We start from the raw sequence: 17,233 nt of genomic DNA on the forward strand, positions 1-17,233 counted from the left end.
GCTTACCTATATACAATTCCACATTTACATTGACAATGAGAAAGGATCTCGAGATTCGTAGATGATAGCTTTAAATGTTTATATATATGCTCACAATGAAAGTAACATAATTAAACTAGCCAACAAAAAGTCGAATTGAACTGTCACATGACCTAATCGCAGCTAAGAACCTAATTAATTACCTAAGCCAGTGAAACTAGTTGTGAGAAGTTCAAATTCTTAACTTAATCATTGGCACTCTTCGGTATGAAAATTTCTCTGTTAGACATCGATTGAATGAAACCACTGCTCTGGTCATATGCAAGAATCTGAGATACTTTGCCATGAGTCATAAACCTCAGCCGAGGTATCTACGGCGGGATTGAAACGATTACAACTGATTCGGTTCGGTTTACTCGGTTTCATAATAATGTAAACCAACTGAAACCGAATATCAATTACCCTGTAACCCAACCGGTTTAATATAATTAGACTACTACTCGGTTTATTTTTCGGTTATTAAATAACTAACTACATAGTTATAAATAAAGAATAATAAAAAATCGAGTCAGGTGTGATATATATTCTTCTACATTCCATAACAATTTCTTTTACGTTAAAGGCAAAAAAATCAAGAAAATAAAGGCAAAAAAATTAAAAAAAAAGAAAGCAATGTCAGTTCACGGATACAATTTGGTATGCACTTTCTGGTACATTAAATATTGTGCAAGTAATTAATTTTGAGATATGTTTTTTAAAAATGATCAATATAAAATACATTAATATATATTTTTTTGGTTAATATAAGTACGTATATACGTAATGGACTAAATATATTAAATTTAAGTAAACTTTGTGGACTTTGTATTACCAAAATTCATGTAAACAAAGTGTACACATAGTAGCTAGTTACAAATTATTCTTTGTTAAATTTAATTAATTTTGAGACGTTTTTAAAAATGATCAATGTAAAATACATGAATATATATATTTTTGGTTAATATAAGTTTGTATATATGTAATGGACTAAATATATTAAATTTAAGTAAACTATGTGGACTTTATATTACCAAAATTCATCTAAACAAAGTGTACACATAGTACACATATATAGCTAGTAACAAATTACTTAAAACTTTTTTATTTTGTAAATTAGATGATTAATCCTTTTGTAAAATATAATATATATATATATATAAGATTTAAAGTTATACATTTTTTTTGTTAAACATTATATATTCCCTTTATTTTTACTGCAACAATATCCAAAATATTATCATGAATTTAGGGGGAAGTCATAAATTACTTCTAACTATTTATTTTGAAAACAAAAAAGTTATTAAATATATTACAACTTTTGTTTTTATATCACAAAATTCTGATACGAAACAAACATCAAGCTCATCCTACTAATATTAGGAGATTGAAGAAAAAGAAGATTTTTTTGCCTTAATTTTCTGGACAATCTCAGTGGTTATCATATTATAAACTTTATTAGTTCTTTTTTGTAAGTTAGGCCAAAAATACATTGTCAATAAGGTCTTTGTAGTATAGTGGTAAGTATTCCCACCTCTCACATGACCTAATCGCAGCTAAGAACCTAATTAATTACCTAAGCCAGTGAAACTAGTTGTGAGAAGTTCAAATTCTTAACTTAATCATTGGCACTCTTCGGTATGAAAATTTCTCTGTTAGACATCGATTGAATGAAACCACTGCTCTGGTCATATGCAAGAATCTGAGATACTCTGCCATGAGTCATAAACCTCAGCCGAGGTATCTATGGCGGGATTGAAACGATTACAACTGATTCGGTTCGGTTTACTCGGTTTCATAATAATGTAAACCGACTGAAACCGAATATCAATTACCCTGTAACCCAACCGGTTTAATATAATTAGATTACTACTCGGTTTATTTTTCGGTTATTAAATAACTAACTACATAGTTATAAATAAAGAATAATAAAAAATCGAGTCAGGTGTGATATATATTCTTTTTCATTCCATAATAATTTCTTTAACGTTAAAGGCAAAAAAATCAAGAAAATAAAAGCAAAAAAATTAAAAAAAAAGAAAGCAATGTCAGTTCACAGATACAATTTGGTATGCACTTTCTGGTACATTAAATATTGTGCAAGTAATTAATTTTGAGATATGTTTTTTAAAAATGATCAATATAAAATACATTAATATATATTTTTTGGTTAATATAAGTACGTATATACGTAATGGACTAAATATATTAAATTTAAGTAAACTTTGTGGACTTTGTATTACCAAAATTCATCTAAACGAAGTGTACACATAGTAGCTAGTTACAAATTATTCTTTGTTAAATTTAATTAATTTTGAGACGTTTTTTAAAATGATCAATGTAAAATACATGAATATATATATTTTTGGTTAATATAAGTTTGTATATATGTAATGGACTAAATATATTAAATTTAAGTAAACTATGTGGACTTTATATTACCAAAATTCATCTAAACAAAGTGTACACATAGTACACATATATAGCTAGTTACAAATTACTTAAAACTTTTTTATTTTGTAAATTAGATGATTAATCCTTTTGTAAAATATAATATATATATATATATATAAGATTTAAAGTTATACGTTTTTTTTGTTAAACATTATATATTCCCTTTATTTTTACTGCAACAATATCCAAAATATTATCATGAATTTAGGGGGAAGTCATAAATTACTTCTAACTATTTATTTTGAAAACAAAAAAGTTATTAAATATATTACAACTTTTGTTTTTATATCACAAAATTCTGATACGAAACAAACATCAAGCTCATCCTACTAATATTAGGAGATTGAAGAAAATGAAGATTTTTTTGCCTTAATTTTCTGGACAATCTCAGTGGTTATCATATTATAAACTTTATTAGTTCTTTTTTGTAAGTTAGGCCAAAAATACATTGTCAATAAGGTCTTTGTAGTATAGTGGTAAGTATTCTCACCTGTCACCTGGGTGACCCAGGTTCGATCCCCAGCAACGGCGTAAACGTCATCATATTATATCCTTTGTGTACGAATGCATAAGATTTTCCCTCTGCATTTTTTTTTTTGGTTTGTACTTTTTTTCTCTGAAACACAACAATGGCGTCGACGACGAAGCCCGGTCCCGCAATCAACCTTGAAGAAGAGGCGGAAGGCGACGGTGTAGCCGTAGACGATTCGATTTTCATACCGGAGGCTACGAGCTTGCTCGTTTGTTACTCTCCGTTCGACGACAGCGACATCGATTGCAATCCTTATTTCCCTTTCTCAGGACTAATTTCAGATTCTGGATCAGGTTCTTACTCGGATTCAGAACCCGATCCGTACATATGTCCCATCGATTTCTTCGATCGAGAGTCTTCTTCCGAGGTTGACACGTCTGAGTACTTGGAATCGGAAAGGCTGACCTCCGGTGATTTCAATATTTGGGGATTTTATGACCCCAAGGAAGACGAAGATGAGATAGTTTTGGGAACTAGATGTGTATCTGGATCCGGTTCAGGATCCGTGTCGGATCATCAACCGGGTGAGCAAGGTCTTCGAGTGACCGGTATCGATTCGGATTCCGATTATGACGATGACGTGTTTGGTTATACCTCAGAGGATAGTGGGAATAGAGCAAATGATTCGGGTCGGGTCGAGGTTGGTACGGGTCTCCCTCCTGTGTGGGATGACGTCTTCGGTGAGGAAACCATCTTGGCTGATGAAGAATGGGAGGAAGTGCAGAACGCAATTAACTGGACGGATAGGGAGTTTGGTAGACCTGAAGAAGAAGAAGAAGGTGAAGATGAATTGTCTTCACTATCAAGGGATGATGATGATGAAGAGCATGAACTGGACTGGCAGGTTTTGTTAACTGTTAACAATGTTGTTAATTATATCGAACAAGCTGAAGGAATCTTGATAAACCCTGATGATGATATCGATCCGAGTTATTACCTGTATCTAGCTAGTTTGGATGAATTTGATGAAAACCATAGTGGACATTATGATGCTGATGCTATTCTTGGGCAAATGTTTGATAACGAGACTGGAATCTGGGGAAATCCTCCAGCAGCCAAAAGTGTAATTGAGGATCTTCCAGTTGTGGAATTTACAGTGGAAAAATTAAACAAAGGGAACATTGTTTGTGCGGTGTGTAAAGATGAAATTGTAGTGGAGGAGAAAGTAAGGAGGCTTCCTTGTAGTCATTTCTATCATGGAGACTGTATTATGCCTTGGTTGGGGATGAGGAATACTTGCCCTGTTTGTCGGTATGAGCTGCCTACTGATGATCTTGAGTATGAAAGGCATAAGAGCTCACAAAGCAGCGATGCCGGTTTGCCAAGTAACTTACCCGGTAGACATAGTTAATTGAATTTGAAGTTTCTGTTGTTCATGTTAATTAGCCAGGCAAGATCCTTAATCCACTTTCTTTTATGGTAAGCACTTACCTTAAATGTGATAGTGAAGTATCTATTGTTCATGTTGTAAATGTAAATATTCCTATTTTGTGAAATAAATCATGCTAAACTTGGAACCCCTATTGTTGCAAGTGTTTGTCAAGTTAATCTTCTTAAAAATATTGTAGTCATTGATCTGGATAGATCAGTACTATAAAGTTACCTTTTTGTAATAGGCTTCGATTATACACCTCTGCGATTCTTACTTGTTCTCTCAGTGAAACTTATGTTTGTATTGTTGCAGCAGAAGTCCAGCGTTTCTTACAGATTCGATGGAGTTTGTAAAAGTAATAAAAGTCTTATGTACGCCCTGTGACCCTGTCGCACTGGTATGTTATGCTACATGTCTGATCTGATTGTTTTTCCCCTCTATGATTTTTAGAGAACAAATCGGATGTAATCTGTATGACTGTACTGTATATAGTCTCTTGTCAACCCGACAAAATGTTGAAACAGGTTTATCTCTTTTGTTTAAACAAGTCGGAGACTCTTGTTGTCTGTGAGACTTGCACTCTCAGTGGGAAAAACACTGAACATCGTGATGTTTTTTTTTTATGAGAACTACGTGCCGTTGTCGTATAATTGAATTAGGCCTCATATGTCATATGGCCCAAACTAATAAGAAAAAGAGAGAATAAGGGGTGTGTAACATAAAATAAATGAAAATAAAAGGTGTGAATGTGAAATTAAAAATTTGTCAATTGATCGCATCGCACCGACGCGGAAAGCTGTGGTCTCCTCACTCGTCGCGTCAGTCGTCGTCACCATCCTCTCTCCATTACATAATTTTGTAATTAATTATATAAGTTAGTTACCACTGCACCAAAATTTATTGTTTACTTGGTAAAGATTACATGATTAGATATATTAACGTGTTATTTTCTTCACTAAAATTAAATGTTTGAGATCTATCCGTCACACTCCAGAGGTTGTGTTAACTCAGTCATCTGTGTCTGTGAGACAAAGCAAAAGAAGAACCTCACCGACGAATCGAAAATTTCCCGATCTGGAAAACAACTGACCTGTAAAAGGTGAAGTGTATCGGTTTATAAAATGGCGGTGGCCTTCCGTGGAGGCCGAGGCGGTGTCGGATCCGGCCAATCTACCGGACTTCGTAGTTTCTTCTCTTACCGGATCTTTATCTCCGCTTTGTTCTCTTTCCTCTTCCTCGCCACTTTCTCCGTCGTTCTCAACTCTTCTCGTCATCAACCTCCTCAGGATCATGTACGCATCTCCAATCTCTTTATTAGCTCCTTTGATTCATCTTGTTTTATATGCTTTTTTGATCGATTTTGCAATTATGAATCGGTTCTTTTGAATCATATCTGAGCTTCTTCTTCGTATTTGTTGTTTTAGACATTGCCGAGTATGGGAAACGCATATATGCAGAGGACGTTTTTGGCTTTACAATCGGATCCATTGAAAACGAGGTTGGATCTGATACACAAGCAAGCCACTGATCATCTCACACTTGTCAATGCTTATGCTGCTTACGCTAGGAAGCTTAAGCTTGATGCTTCCAAGCAGCTTAAGCTCTTCGAAGATTTGGCTATCAACTTCTCTGATTTGCAGTCGAAGCCTGGTTTGAAATCTTCTGTCTCTGACAACAGCAATGCTCTTGAGGAGGATACGTTTAGGGTGCTTGAGAAAGAAGTGAAAGATAAGGTGAAGACAGCTAGGATGATGATCGTTGAGTCTAAAGAGAGTTATGATACACAGCTTAAGATCCAGAAGTTGAAAGACACAATCTTTGCTGTTCAAGAACAGTTGACTAAAGCAAAGAAAAATGGTGCTGTTGCAAGCTTGATTTCAGCCAAGTCTGTCCCTAAAAGTCTTCATTGTTTGGCCATGAGGCTTGTAGGAGAGAGGATCTCAAATCCTGAGAAGTACAAGGATGCTCCACCTGACCCAGCCGCAGAGGATCCAACTCTTTACCACTATGCGATTTTCTCTGACAATGTGATTGCTGTCTCTGTTGTGGTGAGATCTGTTGTGATGAACGCAGAGGAGCCATGGAAGCATGTCTTCCATGTGGTTACCGATAAAATGAGTCTTGCAGCCATGAAGGTCTGGTTTAAGATGCGTCCTTTGGACCGTGGTGCTCATATTGAGATCAAATCCGTGGAGGACTTCAAGTTCTTGAACTCTTCATATGCACCGGTCTTGAGGCAGCTCGAGTCTGCCAAGTTGCAGAAGTTTTACTTCGAGAATCAAGCTGAAAACGCAACTAAAGATTCCCATAACCTCAAGTTCAAGAACCCGAAATATCTCTCGATGTTGAACCATCTCAGGTTTTACTTACCAGAGATGTATCCGAAGCTGAATAAGATTTTGTTCTTGGACGATGATGTTGTGGTGCAGAAAGACGTGACTGGTTTATGGAAAATCAACTTGGATGGCAAGGTGAATGGAGCTGTTGAGACATGCTTTGGCTCATTCCATCGTTATGGTCAATACTTAAACTTCACTCATCTTTTGATCAAAGAGAGCTTTAATCCCAATGCTTGTGCTTGGGCCTTTGGAATGAATATATTCGATCTCAATGCCTGGAGGCGCGAGAAATGTACCGATCAATACCATTACTGGCAGAACTTGGTAATTCCATCATGCTTAGTAGTATAATGTATAATTCTTACTTAGTAACTTAGACATATCAAAGCTCTATGGAAATTGGGAACTCTTCCTTACATTCTGTTGTTTTTGTCCGAGCAGAATGAAGATAGAACTCTATGGAAATTGGGAACTCTCCCTCCGGGATTGATCACATTCTATTCAAAGACGAAATCATTGGACAAATCATGGCATGTGCTTGGGTTAGGGTACAACCCGGGAGTGAGCATGGACGAGATCAGAAACGCAGCAGTGATCCATTACAATGGAAACATGAAACCATGGCTTGACATTGCAATGAACCAATACAAGTCTCTCTGGACGAAATATGTGGATAACGAAATGGAGTTTGTGCAGATGTGCAATTTTGGTCTCTAAAGAGAGCGATGGAAAAAAAAACAAACCAAAACCCGAGAGAGGAACATAAATACGGAGAAGAGGTAAACCTCGGATCGATTTGTTTCTGTCTTTCAGGGAAATTCTTTAACTGATACGTTTATCTTTATATAGGGTTACAAAGTATTTTGCTTCTTTTTGTCATAGCTTTGGTCTTTATTTAAATTATGTAAACTCATCACAGCAATATGTTCTCCAACTCCAAGCTACAATGTTTGTCTTTGTTGTCTTTATTTCATACTAAGAATCATCAAGAAATTCATATATGTCCTTCTAAAAGGTCTATTCTTCCCGTTCTAGAATGCTCTCATAATATATAGGTTTGAACGTAGAAAGAAGTGTGTGGCTCAAACTTGGCGGTTGAGTTATAATGTCAAAGGATTGGTTTGGTGATGAATTAGGGGATATTGGTTCTAATGTCAAACGCGGTTTAAATTGCTCTTGACAAACAGAATGATGTAAAATACATTCAAAACAAGAGTTATATTATGAGTTGTAAATGAACAGGGAATGAGAACAGAATTTTATAGTTTTTTTATGTGAAGAAGATCCAATAGAAAACGAACGACCACCACCAACCCAACCCTTTTCTTACCTAACGCAGAGTGGCCAATTTTGACAATACTTTAAAAAACGAGAAAGGGAATAATATAATTATTACTCAGTGGTGGTGCGAATCAGACCGTTCATTTGCTATATAGCAATCTGATACAAAAACAAAACATCACTCATCTCAACAATTTTTACTTACCCTTCCTTCTTCTTCTGCTTCCTCAGATCTTTTCCTCTTTTATTTTTGTTTTCTTGGACAAATCTCAAAATCCATCTCTGAAGAAAAAGTTAAAAGCAGGTTTGTTTCTCCGATCACACTCACTTTCTCGTTTTTCCCAATCAATTTTGTTTTTGCCATCTGATATTCTCCAATCGCTTTTCGATATTAATGATGTACTACGAATATTTCAGGAAAAAAAACTTTTTTTGTGAATCCAGCAATTTTGGTGTCACGATCTAGTATAGAAATTGAGAATTCTCATTGCTATTATGTTATTTAGATCGCCATTTTGGGTCTAAAGGGTAATCGACTCTTTGCTCTTGGGGTGTTGTTAGTGTATGCTACGATCGATCGTAACAAATATGAGAATTTTTCATTTGTTGATTTATTGATTCCTGTGTTCTTAGAGATCTTATATTCGTGGTTGGGTTTATTTTAGATCGATCATGCAATTGAAGCTGTTTGTTTTATATATACATCACCACCCACTTGCCGCAAAGTTTAGCTTCTCTATTCATCTTTTCTTAGATTTGAGATTTGTGTTATTATTTTTTGGCAGAGAGAAGAAGACAAAGCAAAACATTATGGCTGTTCAACCTACAAGAATAGGTCTAGCTGGACTGGCTGTGATGGGTCAGAACTTAGCTCTCAACATTGCTGAGAAAGGCTTCCCAATCTCTGTTTACAACAGAACCACTTCCAAAGTTGATGAGACCGTCGAACGTGCCAAAAAGGAAGGCAACCTTCCTCTTTACGGCTTCCATGACCCTGAGTCTTTTGTCAAATCGATTCAGAAGCCACGTGTTATCATCATGCTTGTTAAGGCTGGTGCTCCTGTTGACCAGACCATCAAGACCCTCTCTGCTTATTTGGAGAAGGGTGATTGCATTGTGGATGGTGGTAATGAATGGTATGAGAACACTGACAGGAGAGAAAAAGCTGTGGCTGAGAACGGTTTCCTCTACCTTGGAATGGGAGTTTCTGGTGGTGAAGAAGGTGCTCGTAATGGGCCATCTATGATGCCTGGAGGCTCTCTTGAAGCCTACAAGAATATTGAAGACATTGTTCTCAAGGTTGCTGCTCAGGTTAGGGATAGTGGTCCCTGTGTGACTTACATCGGTAAGGGCGGGTCTGGAAACTTTGTCAAAATGGTCCATAATGGGATTGAGTACGGTGATATGCAGCTGATCGCAGAAGCTTATGATGTCCTGAAATCTGTTGGTAAATTATCGAATGAGGAGCTTCACAGTGTCTTCACTGACTGGAACAAAGGTGAGCTTGAGAGTTTCTTGATTGAGATCACAGCTGACATTTTCGGGATCAAGGACGATAAGGGAGATGGGCATTTGGTTGACAAGGTTTTGGACAAAACCGGCATGAAAGGTACAGGGAAATGGACTGTGCAGCAAGCAGCTGAGCTGTCTGTTCCTGCTCCCACCATTGAATCCTCTCTTGATGCGAGGTTCCTCAGCGGGCTAAAAGATGAACGTGTAGAAGCAGCTAAAGTCTTCAAGGCAGGTGGGTTTGGTGATATCTTGACTGATCAAACCGTTGACAAGAAACAGCTAATCGATGACGTGAGGAAGGCTCTTTACGCATCAAAAATCTGCAGTTACGCACAAGGGATGAACCTGATCCGTGCCAAGAGCATGGAAAAAGGGTGGGGATTGAAGCTAGGTGAGTTAGCTAGAATCTGGAAAGGAGGCTGCATCATCAGAGCAATCTTCTTAGACAGGATCAAGCAAGCTTATGACAGGAACGCAGAGCTGGCTAACCTATTGGTCGATCCTGAGTTTGCGAAAGAGATCATCGAGAGACAGTCCGCTTGGAGAAGAGTCGTATGCTTAGCAATCAACTCAGGTATCAGCACGCCGGGTATGTCTGCGAGTCTCGCATACTTTGATTCTTACAGGAGAGAGAGATTGCCGGCAAATCTTGTGCAAGCACAGAGAGATTACTTTGGTGCTCATACATATGAAAGGACTGATGTGGAAGGATCTTTCCACACCGAGTGGTTCAAGATTGCAAGACAATCCAAGATCTGAGAAGATCTCTCTCTCTCCTCTTGTATTCTTCTTCTTCTTCTTCTTCTCCTCCTTCAATAATAATTTTCACACAAGAATGTTATCGTTCCCTCAATGTGTGATATATACTGTTGGCTTATTTTTATGATTGTAGAACTGAGTTTTCTCCTCTTCTGTGTTCTTCTATTTCTCTATTAAAATTTTAAACTGAGATCTTAATTTGGTTATAATTTTTCCTTTTTAATGTTTATTAGATGGGCTTCGCTATTTATTTTGTCGGCCCATAATCTGATTTTGATTAAGTGTTCTCTTATGAAAACTCTCTCACATATTCTCCTTCCTGACAAATAAAATCAGAGACTCACTCTTCTTCTTCGTCACCCAAAAAACAAAGTTCCGAGAAACACAGAGAGAGAAAAGAGAGCGTTTCAATGGTGGCGACTAGAGAGCGCCGCTCACCTGTTGAGACTAGTATAGTGTTTGCCTGTGCTATCGAAGAGAGAGCAGACACTATACCAGTCTCAACAGGTGAGGGTTGTGTTTGTTACAATTTAGATGAGAATCAATTGCGACTGAGATTTTTTGGTTGTATGATGTCTCTCTTGTAGGTGTAAATAGGAATTGCCTTTTCTGATTGTGATTAGTGGTTATAAATACTCCCATCGTCTCCTTCCCTGACAAATCAGAGAGACTCACTCTTCTTCTTCGTCACCCAAAAAACAAGTTCAGAGAGACACAGAGAGAGAAAAGCGAGCGTTTCAATGGTGGCGATTAGAGAGCGGTATCGAAGAGAGAGCAGACATATACCAGTCTCAACAGGTGAGCGTTGCTCCGTTACACTGTCGGGGGTTCTTTTTGTTACAGTTTAGATGAGAATCAATTGCTACTGAGATTTTTTGGTTGTATGATGTTTCTCTTGTAGGTATGGAAGGAGAATTAGGGTTTCTGGAGCTTCGAACTCAAAGCCCCATGGGTTCCTCCTTTTCTACCTATCTTTGGGTCCAATTTCGCGGCAAGGGTTTGTTCTCTCGATTTTATTACTATTGGCAAATCATCTTCTTCTCTTCTCCATTGACTAACATATCACCTGATGATTTTGTTCCTAAATCCTAATCTCGCTCGTTCTCTCTCTCTCTCTCAGGTTCCGAGCAAGCCAACACTAGCAGCCAAGCAATTTATGATAACCGGATAACCGATTCTTGGTGTTGGTTTTACGGGATCACGGGTTATGCAACTTTTGTCTCTTTTTTTTTTTTTTTTTATTTTGGTAACAGTTACAATTTTTAGGGTTTAGATATCTATATGTGATTGCTTTGTTCTTATAGGGTTAATGGCATAGTGTGGCTAAGTGGCTTCTCACGATTCTTTTTGTTTTCATATCTCACTGGCGCTATTTGAAGAACTATTGCCAAGAGAATCCGGTCCGGTGATGTGTACATCCCTCGGGGGTGTTTCTGTCCCAGCTCTTGATAAAGATTGTCCTTGGGACTAGTTCCTCCCAGCCCAATCAATTTTTGGTATTGTGTTTTGTTTGACTGCATATGTCTTTCTTTTGAAGTGTTCATATGGTCTTTGTCTTGATGCTTAACTAAGTTCAACTTTTTTTGTGCAGTCATAGGGAGACACAGTAACTAGTGGTGACTTGTAAGTTTACTGGTTTACTAGGAAGCAGCTGGATTCACAGTTAATGATCCTGTTCACACAATGGTTGTGAGTTCTCCTCCTTATCTTGGCTTTCGTTTCTCTTTTCTCTTTTGTAGGGTTATTCATCTGTAGCTAACATATACTTTGCCCCTGTTATTACAGCCACTTTCTCTGGAGCTAGGACCAGGAATTTTGGAAAATGTCTTCGATGGAGTTGAGGTTTAGTTGGATTTTACATGAAGTTTTATGATTTGTTTTATCATTTCAAACTGCTGACTGTGCATGGCTTCTCACGCTGGTCTTGATACATGATAGTGTTCCACTTTAGTTTGTACTCCAAATGTTTTTATAGACACACATATCTGATGGTTCTGTTTTTGGTGTTACTTTATTAAGGTTGGGAGTGCACTTTCGGATCCATATTCATCTGCAGCTGCATTAAATGGTTTAGCTAATCAGGTAACCCCTCTTATTTATCTCCTGAATGAATCTTCTAATTGGTCGAAACTACAAGTGAGAGTTCCAAGAATGACTCTTAAGCTGCTAAACTTATGATGTTCAACTAAGAATTCTGAAATCTTAGTCAGTTTTTTTTTTTTGGGTGCATGGTCTTGTTATAGGAAGTTTTGCTGTGGATTAAATCAGTTGTCGAGGAATGCGGAGAAAATATATCAAAGGAACAGCCAAAAGATAATGTCTGGAAAATGTTGAACAGTGGGAAGGTAAACAACAGAGTTGTAATTTGTATTGCATGCTAATCACGACAGGCCATAACTTGAATCATTGTTCAATTAAAACATAAAAGCTTGGGATTATGTTTTGATTTTTGGCTTTGCCTGTGAATTGTGAATGTTGCCAAAAACTTTAAATAAACATTTTCTTGCAGGTTGTTGCAGGATATAGCCATGGTGTCTTGCCTAAAACGGATCCAAGATACGTGTGCCAAAGAGAGTTTGCCTTGAAGCATCTACCGGATGATCCTCTTTTTCAGCTGGTAACGTTTTTCCCCTTAATATTTGGTCATGCTTTTAAATTTTTACTGGCTCACAAAATTAATCAACTCGATATGTCTCAAAGCTTTATGAAGTGGTGCCTCCTATTCTAACTGAGCTGGGAGAGGTACTATTTACATTATCATTTATGTGCTACCAGATTCCTGATTTACTTTGGTTTTATGAATCTTGAAATCGTTGTTACAGGTCAAGAACCTGTGGCCTAACGTTGATGCTCATAGTAGAGTGCTGATGAACTATTAATTATGGTCTAACCTAAGCAAGGTTCGAACTGCATCGTTAAGTGTGATTAACCTTGGACCTTGTTTTACTGAATCTTGGTTATAATAGAGTGATATTTCTTTCAAATATAGATACTACACTGTGTTTTTTGGCGTCTCAAGGAGTCTCGACATCTGCTCACAGGTACATACAGACATATATTGGCGCTATCGACCGGTCTCATTTAATAAACTCACACACATTTTATGATGCTGTTTTCTTTCTTTTGTTTCAGCTGATATGGGACCGGGCTCTTGGACTGCCACTAGATACGCCAAAGAGAGGACAGTGGAAACGCTAAGTTGATCACTGACGGTGGCTTGTCAAGGTTCTCTCTTTCATGAAACTAGCCTTCTCTTCCATTTGAATGGGTCTAGTCTAAATTTTTGCTGTAGAGTTATGAACTTCTAACACTGTGTTTTCTTCCAGATAGTCATAGACAGCGTAGATGCCACAGGACAGATTTCTGCTGCATTTGACTTCACAACTAAGTGAATTCTGCAGGTACGTATATTTATATAGTGATTTAGTTATTTGAGTTGTTATCGTATATCCCGCTATTTCTGTTTTGCATACATAATGTTTTCATTTACAAACACAAACGATCCTAGGAAGATCCCACATTTTATGATCTCTTTGAATATTTCCAGATATGAACACAAGGCTTGGTTAAAATGTGGTGTTTTTATTCGTTGCCCAATCATCCTTTATTTTCAGCACTTACCATAAAAAAGTGAGAAAGTATAGTTCCTTTATTCTAAAAGGTTTAAAAAGTGAGTTATCTTTGTTTACTTGTCTTTTGCATAGGCATCAACATCTTATGCTTGTAGATGGTTTATATTCGGTGCTGGCCAAGGACCCTAGTGCTAATCAAGAGAAATAAAACGATCGGATGTAATCAATCCATTCAGAAAACCTTGCTCCACTTAGGTTTCTCAGTTTCTTCACTATCTTACTCCTACTTGGCTGAATACGGTAACTATTCCCATTAGTCGAAATTGACCAATTGATGCTGATTTGCATGTTGGTTTTTGGAGTTTTTTAAATTTCTGTGGACAAAGTTGTTCTATGTTATCCGTTTAATCAACAAATCATGAGTTGGCATAAGTGGAACTGTCCTGCAACTTACGTGTACAAGGGATCTGGAACGTGTCAAGAAACAGAAGATTCTACTGCCAGAAAATAATCAAAAGGTATTTACTTTGAACCTACCTAGGTGTGTCGTCTTTCATGTCAAGTGACAACGTGTAAAATCTGCTTTTAGTTTTCTACTCATAGTGATGCATATCTCTTTCATGTGGCACCATTTCAATTAGAGTGATAGGCACTGTTCCAGAAGATAAGATTTCACCATTTCATCTATTTAGAGAGATGTTGTTTAAACACTGCAGCTATAGGAACATATCTAATTAACTCGTACTAGTTGGACAAAAGTGACAAAACTAAGGATTCATATGCGTAAATGTGGTAATAACTTGTAGAAATCCAAACTAGAAGTATTTTACAGCATGCAATCTAGTCCATCTTCGCCATAGTAGTTCAAAAGGAAGGAACAATTCCATATCCAGTCTCAGACATTAGCGATGTTGAGAAGATTTCTTCAGCATCAGCTTCAATTTCTATCCTCTTTGCGAATCTGCCCTTGATTCGTGGCCTTATCTCTGCATATGCCTTTCTTGAAGCATACCTTATTGTCTTGTCAAACTTCCTCGTCTTCTTCTTCTCTCTGTATCTCAGGACCCTAGCCTCCCTTTCCATTGGAGTAAGCTGCTGCACCATCTGAGTAGGAGGACCAGATAGTTGGTCTATCGTCTCTTTAGTTGTTCTTGGGTGTTGGACTGTTATGTCACTTGCTGGTGACTCTGGCACAACACTGATGTCCATTGATGAAACGGATGCCTAATGACAGAAACAAAGACAATTTCAATCCTCTGAGGTAATAGGAGTAAAGAATCGATGTATAGGGAAGCATACTTGTGATGAAACAACTGATTATTTTGAACTAAAGAGCTGGCATGCATATAAAAAATCTTACGCTATAGTTTAGGTCCTTTAAGGAGTTGTTGTAGTGAGCTCCTGTGGAGCAGCCATAGTTGATACCCAAGTGAAAGTTGTGTTGACTTTGTTGCAGGTGGTTTGTTGATTCTTCAACTTGAAGTGGCACAACTCCATCTCCTCCAAAGCTCCTCTGGTATTGACTGTACTGATGATCATCGAATNTAGTGATGCATATCTCTTTCATGTGGCACCATTTCAATTAGAGTGATAGGCACTGTTCCAGAAGATAAGATTTCACCATTTCATCTATTTAGAGAGATGTTGTTTAAACACTGCAGCTATAGGAACATATCTAATTAACTCGTACTAGTTGGACAAAAGTGACAAAACTAAGGATTCATATGCGTAAATGTGGTAATAACTTGTAGAAATCCAAACTAGAAGTATTTTACAGCATGCAATCTAGTCCATCTTCGCCATAGTAGTTCAAAAGGAAGGAACAATTCCATATCCAGTCTCAGACATTAGCGATGTTGAGAAGATTTCTTCAGCATCAGCTTCAATTTCTATCCTCTTTGCGAATCTGCCCTTGATTCGTGGCCTTATCTCTGCATATGCCTTTCTTGAAGCATACCTTATTGTTTTGTCAAACTTCCTCGTCTTCTTCTTCTCTCTGTATCTCAGGACCCTAGCCTCCCTTTCCATTGGAGTAAGCTGCTGCACCATCTGAGTAGGAGGACCAGATAGTTGGTCTATCGTCTCTTTAGTTGTTCTTGGGTGTTGGACTGTTATGTCACTTGCTGTTGACTCTGGCACAACACTGATGTCCATTGATGAAACGGATGCCTAATGACAGAAACAAAGACAATTTCAATCCTCTGAGATAATGGGAGTAAAGAATCGATGTATAGGGAAGCATACTTGTGATGAAACAACTGATTATTGTGAACTAAAGAGCTGGCATGGATATAAAAAATCTTACGCTATAGTTTAAGTCCTTTAAGGAGTTGTTGTAGTGAGCTCCTGAGGAGCAGCCATAGTTGATACCCAAGTGAAAGTTGTGTTGGCTTTGTTGCAGGTGGCTTGTTGATTCTTCAACTTGAAGTGGCACAACTCCATCTCCACCAAAGCTCCTCTGGTATTGACTGTACTGATGATCATCGAATTGGTTGTCCATGCTGGAGCTGTAATCCACAAGATCAAGATACTCAACACCAAACAAGAAACCATTGTTCTGAGTACCGCTGTTCTTGCCTGGATTAGGCAGTAACCAGGACGCCACCTCTCGATCGTCCTCATCATTATCTGCATCAGTCTCGCTCGGGGCCATGGAGCTGCAAGAGTTTGCAGACAATGGGAGAATGGGAACACGTTGATGACGTCTAGCTAGTGGGTTTGCGGAATGAATCTCAGCATCACAGGTTGTGCAGAGAGAGGCAGCGTCCGCTTTGCACAAGAACGCAGCCGGAGCAGACTCACATGACTGGCAGACACGAACACGTTCATGGCGGGAAGCAACACGATTCGCTGCGTGAACTCGAGCATCACAGGTATTGCACAAGTAGGCAGAGTCAGCTTCACAGTAGACAGTGCAGGCGGCTGAACGACATGTGTCACATGCTCGTGCCCAATTACCACTCTCGTTACTCTCTTCTTTCAACATTATAGTAAGTTATAAAGTTTTTAAGATTAGTGGCAAAAGGAGAGATTGTTTGTAATTCAGAAAAGAGGGAAGGCTACTACTATATCTGGTGGTGGTGAGAAGAGGGGTAAAGAGATAGAATCTTTGTAGATGGACACGTGGCGCAGATTTAGTGGTTGTAAAAAGTGGTTGGATCATCTTGTGGCTGTCTGAGTTTTGAAGAAACGTTTCATTTAATCATGGAAAAGTCTTTTCTTACGTCCTTTGCAAAGGAAAACAAATCTACACCAAGTGTCTCCTATGCAAGTGTGTAAACAATCTCTTCCTATTGTAGCTTTCTCTGTAGTAGGACCCGTGAGAGCTGACATGGATAAGATTCTCAATCACGTAACTTTTACTGTTTTTTCTTTTTGAGCAAAGATGTAAACTTTT

The 17,233-nt window shown here is 37.8% G+C and overlaps 5 protein-coding genes and 1 pseudogene across 7 annotated transcripts in view; 4 read left to right on the top strand and 2 right to left on the bottom strand.

Moving 5' to 3' along the window:
* On the top strand, positions 2,992-4,992 carry LOC104763792 (E3 ubiquitin-protein ligase Praja-2-like). 2 transcript variants are annotated; one of them, XM_010487174.2, is made up of 2 exons: positions 2,992-4,420; positions 4,686-4,992. In XM_010487174.2, exon 1 carries the CDS (start codon positions 3,099-3,101, stop codon positions 4,350-4,352), a length of 1,254 nt encoding a protein of 417 aa, XP_010485476.1. In that variant the 5' UTR covers positions 2,992-3,098; the 3' UTR covers positions 4,353-4,420; positions 4,686-4,992. The 2 variants fall into 2 exon arrangements, with proteins under 2 accessions (XP_010485476.1, XP_010485477.1); XM_010487175.2 differs by having other exon boundaries at positions 4,689-4,992.
* Positions 5,266-7,713, top strand: LOC104763794 (probable galacturonosyltransferase 9). The gene is made up of 3 exons (XM_010487176.2): positions 5,266-5,665; positions 5,798-7,036; positions 7,154-7,713. Exons 1-3 carry the CDS (start codon positions 5,495-5,497, stop codon positions 7,427-7,429), a joined length of 1,686 nt encoding a protein of 561 aa, XP_010485478.1. The 5' UTR covers positions 5,266-5,494; the 3' UTR covers positions 7,430-7,713.
* LOC104763795 (6-phosphogluconate dehydrogenase, decarboxylating 3-like) lies at positions 8,104-10,481 on the top strand. 2 transcript variants are annotated; one of them, XM_010487177.2, is made up of 2 exons: positions 8,104-8,297; positions 8,779-10,481. In XM_010487177.2, the coding sequence occupies exon 2, from the start codon at positions 8,804-8,806 to the stop codon at positions 10,262-10,264; it is 1,461 nt and encodes a 486-aa protein (XP_010485479.1). In that variant the 5' UTR covers positions 8,104-8,297; positions 8,779-8,803; the 3' UTR covers positions 10,265-10,481. The 2 variants fall into 2 exon arrangements, with proteins under 2 accessions (XP_010485479.1, XP_010485480.1); XM_010487178.2 differs by lacking the exon at positions 8,104-8,297 and adding an exon at positions 8,361-8,521.
* On the top strand, positions 10,573-14,063 carry LOC104763796 (annotated as a pseudogene).
* The window catches only part of LOC104763799 (zinc finger protein CONSTANS-LIKE 2-like), a 3,828-nt gene continuing 1,092 nt past the window's right edge, over positions 14,498-17,233 (bottom strand). Inside the window, exons 2-3 of the mRNA XM_010487181.2 lie at positions 15,197-15,339; positions 14,498-15,060 (exon numbers count right to left, since the gene is read on the bottom strand). Coding sequence (XP_010485483.1) covers positions 14,701-15,060; positions 15,197-15,339 — 503 coding nt within the window. The 3' untranslated portion in view covers positions 14,498-14,700. The remainder of the gene's footprint in view (positions 15,061-15,196; positions 15,340-17,233) is intronic.
* On the bottom strand, positions 15,443-16,921 carry LOC104763798 (zinc finger protein CONSTANS-LIKE 2). Its single transcript, XM_010487180.2, has 2 exons — positions 16,142-16,921; positions 15,443-16,005 (listed from the first exon to the last, which is right to left on the bottom strand). The coding sequence occupies exons 1-2, from the start codon at positions 16,820-16,822 to the stop codon at positions 15,646-15,648; spliced, it is 1,041 nt and encodes a 346-aa protein (XP_010485482.1). The 5' UTR covers positions 16,823-16,921; the 3' UTR covers positions 15,443-15,645.

The sequence above is a fragment of the Camelina sativa genome, chromosome 19 (assembly GCF_000633955.1).
Source record: "Camelina sativa cultivar DH55 chromosome 19, Cs, whole genome shotgun sequence".
NCBI classification, from domain to species: Eukaryota; Viridiplantae; Streptophyta; class Magnoliopsida; order Brassicales; family Brassicaceae; genus Camelina; species Camelina sativa.